The 11088-nt window shown below is 32.2% G+C and overlaps 1 protein-coding gene across 2 annotated transcripts in view; it reads left to right on the top strand.

Moving 5' to 3' along the window:
- Positions 1 to 10044: 10044 nt before the first annotated feature.
- LOC108753117 (alpha-tocopherol transfer protein-like) overlaps positions 10045 to 11088 on the top strand; it is a 5964-nt gene continuing 4920 nt past the window's right edge. For both annotated transcript variants that reach the window (XM_018494460.1, XM_018494459.1), the window contains exons 1-2: positions 10045 to 10107; positions 10477 to 10782. In XM_018494460.1, the coding sequence (XP_018349962.1) occupies positions 10499 to 10782 (284 nt within the window). In that variant the 5' untranslated portion in view covers positions 10045 to 10107; positions 10477 to 10498. The remainder of the gene's footprint in view (positions 10108 to 10476; positions 10783 to 11088) is intronic.

Consider the following 11088-nt stretch of genomic DNA (forward strand, 5'->3'; position numbering starts at 1 on the left):
ATATATATATATATATATATATATACAAGTATATATATATATGCGTATATGTATAAGAGAACCATCCGCTATAATTTATACTAAATTATAGTGCCTCGTTCGAACCGTTCTTACAAGGGGTGGCTTCGAAGCCGGGCCTACCGGGAGACACGGGGACTCTTGGACGAGGAGTTCAAGAAATACCTCGGGGGTTTACTAGAACAGGGTCGTCCGGCCGAGGATCACTCACCACCACCACCATCCTCGTCACCACCGGCTCCGCCGGCTAATCAATCTGAGGTTATACCTCTTCCCCCTCAAACACCTTCACCTCCCCCGCAACCTCCTTCGCTTCCCCCTCTCCGCGTTCTCGGACGCACTGACGGAGAAAATCTTTCCCGATACTCCTCCACAATCATCCGATCCACAATTCATCGATCCCAATTTCCCCCAGAAGAAGTCCGTCCCCGACGAACTCTACGGACAGCGTGGAGTTCTTCTTGGAGGAAATCCCTCCACCCCCATCTAGATCCTACTTCCGCATCCTAAAGAGTGTCACTTTCGAGTCACTCATCACCCAATTCCCGCGGACTACTACATCCATCCTTACCGCATCCATCCCTTGGGGGGCCTATACAATCGGCCCTCATTATTTTGATCCTGTAGAAATCCGAAACGCCATTACCGGCCAAACCTCAACATCCAGTATCCCAATATTCCTCCCGAATTCCGCCAATGCATTCCTAGTTCCAGTGGGATTCTTTTATAATCTTTTCCCTCCTTCCTCCGTTTCCATCCGGAAATAGATTGATCAAATCCCATCCGACTCTCCCGACTACTCGATATACATAAAGCGTATATACATGCCCGTTATCGAATAGACTATAGCGGTATTTATGTAATAGGTTAAAATGTATAGAGTAATTATAATAAATCCGCCGATTGTTTATTAACCGTCTGTTATTAGCGTCATTTTGATAAGCAACAATAAAAATAAATAATGTTATTATAGTAAATATAATACATAAAAATAAATAATGTTAGCAATTATTCTTCTCGTTCACTTATGAAATCCTCCATTAAACCTTGTATTCATTAAAACCTTGCCCTAACAAGCTCGTTAGCAGGGACATGGTCCATTCCCGAGTTAAAGGGATTTCCCTGACTCGAAATTCGGATCGACAATCGCGCCACTCATAGGAAATAGGTGTCATAGCGTCTTTACGAGACGTTGACCCTTATTCCGAAGCGAGCAATAAAAAGGATGCGCTCGCAGTGTTTGCTTCCGGGCAGATACCTGCGAGACAAGAGTCTGACCGTCCTTCCACACTCCATCCTTTCTACTCCCTTGTCTCTTTAAATCTATTTTTCCGGAGTTTGGACATAACAGCGTTATTTTCTCTTCTTAGTTTCAATATCATGTCGGTCATATTTGCGAACACACACTTCTCGTTCATAACTTTGTACTTCAGTCACAATTCTTGTAATTTTTGTAATTCTTGCAATGTCAATAATTTTGTAATGTGTACCTTTGTAATATTTGTATTTATAATTTGTAATATGTAATTTCAATTTTAGTAATATGTAATGCTGCCGCAACATTCTATTTTCTCGCTATGAATACTCTGTCATAAATTCTTTGTTACGATTATATCGTTAATACATATTAAAAATTAATTTTTCTTTTATATTATCTTAGAGGGCTTGCCCTAGTTAATATTATAAACGCGCGCGCTCTCTCTCTCTCTCTCTCTCTCTCTCTCTCTCTCAAACCCTCCCTCCCTCCCTCCCTGTCTCCCTTCCTTCCCCCCTCTCTCTCGAATAAAATCGAATTTATTAATCATTTCGCTTCCCTGCCCCTCTTCAAGGATTCTGCATGATAACAATCTTCACTGTCGTGAGAGCGACGTTGTTACCTACATATGGCATTGTTATGACACGCTTCTGATAGAGTTCTGAAAGGATCACGTTTTCAAATATCGTGCAAATATTCGAGCAATATGTTACATTCAGTGTAGGAGTTGGGGCTCCACCCCGCGCGCCTCTCGTTCCTTCCCTCCTCTTATTTGATTACTAACCATTTCACTAATCAGGACGTGACAGTCTCAATGAATGATTAGAAGTGAGTAACATCCTAAATCGTCATTTAAAAGTGAAATATTTAAAGGTCTAGAGAATATCGAAATTCCATACAAGATAAAGTTAAAGGAAGGAGCGATACTTTCCCAGTGAGAAATAACAATGAAATCGATGTCGAATCGGCGTCGATTTGATGTTGATTACTATTTTTTACTGGATTATGCTCTCACTACGCCAAGAAGAATTCCCCTTTCATTTCTTAAAGATATTAAAACTGATTTAGAAGAGATGGTCAGATTAAACGATATCCTCGTTTATGGTAAGACGATGAAAGAGCCTAATGAAAGGCTCCACAAAGTCTTTAAGCGGCTAACGGAAACCAAGGTAACATTAAATGGAGATAAGTGTGTCTTCAGCGTAACACGAGTTAAGTTTTTAGGGCACATTTTAGAAAAAAAACCATAAAGAAATCTATATCGACGATGAAAGGATAAAGTCCATTACAGCTATGGAGGTGTCACAGAATATTTCAGTAGCTTGCTCAACTATTTGTCCAAGTTCATACCGGAACTCGCTAGAAAGGCAAAACTATTGAATGATTTACTAAGTAAAATTAAATACGGGACATGGCACAACAACAAGCATTCAAATAGCGTTATCGAATACTTCAGTACTCGCATGGTTTCATCCATCAAGAGAGACAGTGATAACTGCGTACGTTTTAGCAGTTTTATGGCATCGATGCTGTACTCAAACAAAAACAGAAAAGCAGTGAATATCGTCCGATTGCATATGCTTCGAGAAACCTTGAGGAACTGGGCTCAAATCGAAAAAGAAGACTACGCATTGCAATGTGTGTGACAAATTTAAAAATTACATCACCGGATTGGAGATTATATTAGAAACAGATCATAAATTTTTAATCTCAATATTTATAACAAAACATTTAAATGATTTGCCTCCTGAACTTCAATGAATGAGATTTCGTTCAGCACGTGTTGGACACATCCTAGGCAAAGAGATGAGGACTGCAGATATACTGTCAAAAAGACCACTTAGCAATGGAGAAATAGATAATTTCGTAAAGAAGATAGTAGCATACGCTAAAACAGTTATTTCTGATCTTCTACCTATAGATCAACGTATACAACAAATTCAGGAAGCCCAATCTCGGGATTTAATTTGCCAACGCTTGAAAGAATGTACTTCCAGAGGATGGCCCACGAAGAACAAACTGGATGGGATGTTACTAAAGTATTGACGATACCGAAACGAATTAGCACAAGACGAAGGTTTTTTGATGAAGGGCTTAAGGATAATTATACCAAAGATACTCTGGAAAAAATTTTGGAAAAACTCTATAAGGGTCACTTAGGAATAACAAAATGTCATAGACGAATTCAATCTGTTTGGTAGCCAGGATTGTCTACGCAGATGGAATAATTAATAAGAAAATGCAGACTATATCGAAGAGACACACAATTGTAAACAATCTCTTATGTCAACTAAATTCCCAATAAGAATGTGGCAAAGAGTCGGAATGGATTTATTCCATTTGAACTGTCGATAGTACCTAATAATTGTAAACTATTACTCAAGATATTCCGAAATTGCACTTCTAAATGATCTACAAAAAAAAAACAATTATTAAGCATTTAAAGTCGATCTTCTCTAAACATGGAATTCCTGAAGTAGTGAGGCGATAATGGGTCGCAGTTCGGTCCATTGTAACTGTGGATTTCACAAAATTTGCAGCTGAATGGGGCTTTTTATATACATTATATCTAGCCCTTGCTTTCCCAAAAGTAACAAAATAGCAGAAGTCAGCGTTTAAATAATTAAAAGATGTTTAAAGAAAAATCCATATAAGGCACTCATAGGATGAATTATAGGAATATTCCATTGGCAAACGGATATTCTTCTGCAGAATTTCGTATGGGCAGGATTAGGACAAAGATACTTATTGAATCAAATAAATTGCTTTCAGAAATCATAAATCAGTCAGCTTTGAGGAATTGGGAAGCTGGATATCGAAACCATCAAAAACGCAACTTTGATAAACAGCATAGTGTACGAGATCTTCAAGAATTATTCCCTTCAGACGACGTTACTAAAACAAAAACTCCACGGTCATATTTAGTTAAGATAGAAAAACGGACTGTGCAACGCAACCGTATTCACTTTGTTCCAGTAACATGGGAAGCGGAGTTTTGCGAAGATTCTAGAGAGAGAGGAAATCATGGAACAATTAATGATATACAGAAAACTTTTACTCAGGAAAATAAAGATGAAGAACGTGCAAGAAACAAGATCAATAAAGTAAGGGATAATACCAACATCCAGTCCTATAAAACTCGGTCAGGCCGTAATGTTCAGCCTCCAGATAGATTGTAATTATAACTTAAAGGGAAACGTGTGAGATAACGGATAGATAGCGCGCAAGAGGGCGCTAACAAGGAAGGATTCATCTAGGTTGCATAGGTTTGAAGACAGGCAGAAATGTAACACTGAGAGATATAATAAAGTTTTCTGGTACTCATAGGTATTAAATGTACATCTCGCTGTTCATTAATTATCTCCCAAATCCCGTGCATAACAATACAGAGTCACAGATTGTTAGGTAAGTAAATCTGTTCAAACTATATTACGAGCTACGATGTCAACTTACCGGAAGTAGAAACTAAAACAAGGATATTATCCACTTTATACAAGTCTTTTTCAATCTTTCACCCACCAGAATTTGCCACCTTTTTCTTTCAAAACTAAGAGCAAGGAAGACATTAAATATCCGCTTGCAGATACAATGACCTATATCGTATAATTATGAGATAGAGAATTCAAGAATTGTGCTAAAGTCTCAACTTTAATGTTCCTATAAAAGATAATGTATGCCCTGCATGCATTTTTAAATTGAAATCTGACTGATCAGAATTTATATACATTGTCCTTTCCAACGCAAATTTCGATTTCACTTTCTCCATAAATTTGTTAGCTTTTCCTCTCAATTCTTTTTTATTCGCTACTTGCGCTTGAATGATGAATTTATTGATTTTTCTTGAAATAATACAATGATTTTTTTTTAAATTACGAATCCAGGAAGCTGTGAACAAATGTTGTGATAAATTACAATCATTTTTCGCTTTTAAAGCCTACCTCTTTATATTCAGATTATGTATTAGCACTGATTTGTCTAATGCATTCTGAAATTTATCTAATACATACTTCGAAATTTCCAATAACTTTTCATTTCTCGTTCCATGTTCAATAATTGTGCGATAAACTTCCTCTTTACACAGTCAGCTTTAACTTTATCATACATTAATAATAAAATCAATAGGCTCTAAAGAAAATTCTAAAAATAAAAAATTTACAATGGCTCTAAAGAAAATTCTAAAAAATAATAAATAAAATGCCAATATGAACTGACACTGGTTATTAGTGTATATTATAATATTATTTATTCAAAGTGAATATTAAACGTATACGTTTCGACCTACGGTCAAGGTCCTCTTCAGCACAAAAGATATATTAACAAAATTACATATTGATAGCGCATACGAGTATAAACTAATAACAAGCGAGAAAAAACATGGTAATGATGTCCGAGTTAATCTTGGTTATTAAATTACTAAGTTAACTAAAAAAAAAAATATTTTATTTAAAAAATAACCGAACAAAGAGTTTTAAAAATAAAAATTTTATAAACAACAGATTATACACAAAAAATAGTAAAAAACTTACATGACTCAAGATTGAACTGTTTATATAAAGTTTGTTGCACATGTTCCATTAAACTGTTGCATTTACTGTGTAATACAAATGTGAATAAAGTTAATATAAATAACAGTAAAAATCCAATTTTAGTTCACTTACATGAAACAAAATTTTAAGATATTAGACACAACATAACTGTTTGGTAGACAGATGTAAAATGAAAAGTGAGACAAACAGTGGACAACAGAATATGTACTTACATAGACACAAAGTAAAAATATAAATAATAAATAATAAAATATAAACGATATAGATTGGAAGCATTTCATCTCTGAAAACAATCAATAGAAACAGATCAATATATAACGGGGGTCAAGAGAAAGTGTATCGTTTTGTAAATTCAGACTTTGTTTTTATTTTTTAATATATATCATCTCTGACACAATCTTTTATGTAGAATTTGCTCTTTGTCTAAAATATGTACGTTGTCCCAATTAAAATCATGAAATAAGTCCATCCGATGTTGTGTGATAACCGAATGTTGGATCATTTTTCTATTAATATGATTCCTATGTTTATTTATGCATGTTTTTAGGCATCTACTTGTCTGTCCAACATACGATGCATCACAATCTTTACAGTCAATCTTATATACTAAATTAGATTGAGAAAATTGAGATAGCACATCTTTCTGAACTTTAATCTATTAAGCTTATTTATGCTTCTATAAGCCATACGTAAAAATGATACATTTTTAAAGAGCATACTGATTTTTGTGGAAATATTAAGAATAAATGATATACAGAAAAATTTTTTATTATTGATATCTTCATTGGTTGTCAATTATTTATCAACAATAAAATCATCAGCACTTAATTAAAGAAATCAAATTTTTTGTTAAGTCTTTTTTTGATAGTTGAAAATATCAAACTTAGAGGATAGCCATTATTCAGAAGGATTTTTATAACTAAGTCAAAATTCTTTTTATGAAAACTCGGATGAGAAAGTAATAAAACTCTATCGATCAAACCAATAATCGTGCCAATTTTTTGACAGAGAAGATGCCATGAAAAATAATTAAGAAAACGACCTGAAAATGTAGGTTTACGATACCAATCAAAAATAAGAGTCTCCTCTTTTTTAATCAAACAAATGTCCAAGAAATTTAATGAGTCTCCATCAATTTCCATTGTAAATTGTAGTTATGAGTGGTAAGAATTGAATTTAGTAAAAATCTCATCAATATGAGCATTGTCAATAGCTAAAGCAATGTCATCAACATATCTTACATAAAACAGTAGTGTCACAGAAAGTTTATTTAACGAAACTAGCTCCTAAGTGCTGCATGACTAAATCCGCAAGGAGATAGTGAAGAGCCCATAGGTAAACCGAAAGTTTGTCTGTAAAATTTGTTATTAAACATAAAAAAAGTGGAATTTACAACTAATTTTAATGTTCTAAAAAATTCAGTTTTTGAGATGTCAGTATTTTTTTCTATAAGGTACGATCTATTGGATATTCCATCAAGAACTAGATCGGTATGTTAGTAAAAAGTGATATTATGTCCAAAGAGAAAAGAGGGGCTTCGGCAGGAATTGTCAAATTTGAAATTTTTTTAGTAAAAAAATTTTTTTAGTCAAAAAATAGCTATTAACTGTAGAGCTGTTTGCTGATAAACTCTTATTAATGATCTTATGCAGGAAAGGTGCTAGATTATGGAGTGGACTTCCAAATCGATGAAACTATAATCCTCAATGGACATCCAATTTTGTGGATCTTAGGCAACCTGTAAGCTAGTGGTAAAATTGGTGTGTACAATTTAAATTGTTATAATTACAGTCCGAAAGGTATCCATAATACTTTCAACTCTTCAATAATGATTTTAATTCAGTAATAATTTTATTTACTGGATTACATCTTTAATTTTCATAGGTGTTAGAGTCACTAATAATTAGTGTCGGCTCATATTGGCATTTTATTTATTATTATTTTATCATACATGTTTGTATTTGTCGGTAAATGTAAGTTTTGCTATAAAACAAATTTTAAAATTTTCAAAAATTGAAGGGGAAAGGGAAATTTGAAAAAATATGACATTTTCGAAAAATTAGAGTACACTATTATAAAGTAATAAAAACCAATAAAAACCATAAAACTTTTATTTGAAATTTTTTAAATATTATTTCAACGGTATTAGCTTGAAAATATAAAAATTAATTTTTTTTAAAGGAGTGTTTCATTCCTTTAACGGCCGTAAGAACACATAAAAATACGCGTCTCTTATTTTAATCTGGACTACAACATATTCAAAGCTTATTAAAATCGGAGTGTAACACTTGGGTAGATTTACTTATAATAATTCCACGAATTTAAATTATGCCACAACATAATTTTAATTTATTATTAAAAATTGTATTTTTCTTTAGATAACTATATTTTAAAAATATAATATTAGATTACATTTTTATTATGCTATTAAAAAGTAAAACGGCTTGCCATAAAGTGGGAGTTGGAAAGAGAGCGTAATGGAAGGAAGAAAACATGCGAATAGGTTGATAAATATAGGACTGCAATTGGTGAGAGAGAGAAAGACAGAATACATATAAAATGATATTATAGGACTGCAACGGATAGGTGTAAATTGCATACTACAATGGGTTGAAGAGAGAGGGCAACGAGTTGGAAAGAGAACGCAATGAGTGAGAGAGAAAAAACAAAACCTCTTTCTATGTAGACCCCTCATCGCCTAGCGACGCATTTGTCTCTCGGACCCAGCATCTATAACGCATTCTTCCTTTTTTGTCCTTCTCACACACAAACACACCGCATATTACATATACGCATTAACACGTAATGAATTCGATCCTGCGCGTGCCTGTGTATTCTTATTCATTATTGTTATTAAACTTAAGATTAGACACAGTTTTTATAAATATATTATTAAAATATTAAGTAATATAATAAATATTACTTAATCGTATCCATGTCAGATATAATTTATATATTTCAAGTGTAAACTGCTTTTCTATAGTTATTTGCTGAGGATAGTAGCTACGACTATCAGTCAACTGATCTAAATATTTTATGAACTGACAATATATTCTTTTATATTCGTTTTAATACTATTTTATTGCATAATATAGTCTTTTGATACGCCATATGTTTTTACATGACATTCGTGTATTTTTTATAGTCATTCTGTTAAATTGAAATGTGACATCTCTTTTGTAACATAAATGCTTTTAAAAATGAGAATAGTCATGTATCTAATAACAAAGTAATTAAATAACTATTACATGTATTTTTGTTAGATTTGTATAATTATATATTCACATGTATAAAGCGAGTATTTCAAACATTTTTATATTATTGTAATTTATTTTTAAATGTTGATCAGCAGATGTAGATAATTTCTATAAATATTTACAATCGACATGACTATACACATATAAGCAAATAAATGTTGTTATTAATATTGCTGTATTGTATAGCAAATTACTTAGATTATAACAAGATTTTTTCATATTTTATTTTTATTTCAAATAACTAAATTTTAGAATAATCACATGATTGTCATACGATTCGGTTCTCTTAATATAGATGTATCTCTATTCAGTTCTTAACTCTTTGATATATTGATCACGGAATGCAGCGGTGCTCAGTTAGCCATTCAACTAATTTGACAATGTGGCTTTTCAAGTTTGAAATTGAAGAGGCTCGTTTAGCTGCATTCTTAGATCTTTTTTTTAATAACTTGTAATATTTTTTGAGGATGGCTCGAACTGAGCCGAACCGTCTGATCTCATCATTTTAGTTGTAAGAACTATTAAATATATTGTGTAACATATAACGTTTGACCAACTGCGTCTTATTGTTTGCTCTCAATCGCCTGTTTTTTATTTAATATTTATTTATTAATTTTTATTTTATATTGTAGAAGCACGTTTATTTTTTTTTGTTTATTTAAACACGTGTTTTTATTTTTATTCATTTAAACATATGTTCTAATTTTTATTACATTTAAGAAAAGTGCTCGTAATAAATTCATATATCAGACATTTGTAGCTAAAAGAATTACATGTGTTATTTTTGATGATAGGGAAAACTATGTAGAGTATCTATGAAATAAAATTTCAGTGTACATGTCCTATTCATTATGAAAATGATACATTACATTCGTTAAAAATATACTTAGCTGTCACGCATTCGATGTTGTCACTTCACCATCGGTGCAGCTTAAAAAGTCTATTATGTTAAAGCGAATTTCAATCAGTATTTTTCAAGATATATTAAGTTACCAAGCGGAATCTTTCCATATAGGTAGTCGCATTCAAGGTAAATGGAATTTGTTGAAATGTACTTCATTTATCATCATATTAATAAACTAATAAATTATACTAATAGCAAATAATATTCACATGTAGTCTGTGCTATAATGTAATAACATATAATTTGAAAATTTCTAATATATATAATAATTAATATAATATACTTATCATATTTTAATATAATTATTATTTTACAACTGTAAGTACGTAAAATAAACTAATTAATATACTTATTTTGCAAAGTGTTCATAAACATTCAAATAATTTTTTTATAATGTTCAACGAGATACCTTTAGCTTTGTTATGATTTAATTAATGTAGTTGATAAATTTTGTTAAGATTATTAATGTTAATTAAGATCTTTTCTCTTCCATAGAAGTTTAAATTCAGAGTAAACAATGGCTTCAATAAAGCTAGTATCGTTTGAGGAAGAACTAAAGAAGAATCCTGAATTAAAAGAATCAGATATACAAATGTTGAGGGAATGGTGTGAAAAGCAGCCTCATCTGCCCAAAATATCAAACAGCGAATTAGCGTTGTTCTTGCATAGTAATTATTATCGACTTGAACCAACGAAAACTACTATTGACACCTTTTTCACAGTTAGAACGCACGTACCTGAATTTTTCTGCAATCGAGATCCTATTAACAACAAAGAACTCAAAAAAGCAACTGAAACGGTGTAAGTATATTTACAATTTTTTCTCTTTTTTTTAATTATTCATTACGTTCACGACGTAATTGACAAATTATGTTGTATGTGACAAACAGGATGCAGGAATATTTTTCTCGTAAAGAAATTTCACGTGCAAAGTATATATATATTGTATATATGTATATATTGGGTGGATCCATATATTCGTTCGCTTTTTGTTAGTAGTGCAAATTTTTTCCGAATATCTCCGGTTCTGGTTGCCTAATCGGGCAATCCAAATATGTTTTGAAAAGGTGACAGTCCGCTCTTTTCATCTGTCAAATTTGGTTTCAT

This window comes from Trachymyrmex septentrionalis, unplaced genomic scaffold (assembly GCF_001594115.1).
Source record: "Trachymyrmex septentrionalis isolate Tsep2-gDNA-1 unplaced genomic scaffold, Tsep1.0 scaffold65, whole genome shotgun sequence".
NCBI classification, from domain to species: Eukaryota; Metazoa; Arthropoda; class Insecta; order Hymenoptera; family Formicidae; genus Trachymyrmex; species Trachymyrmex septentrionalis.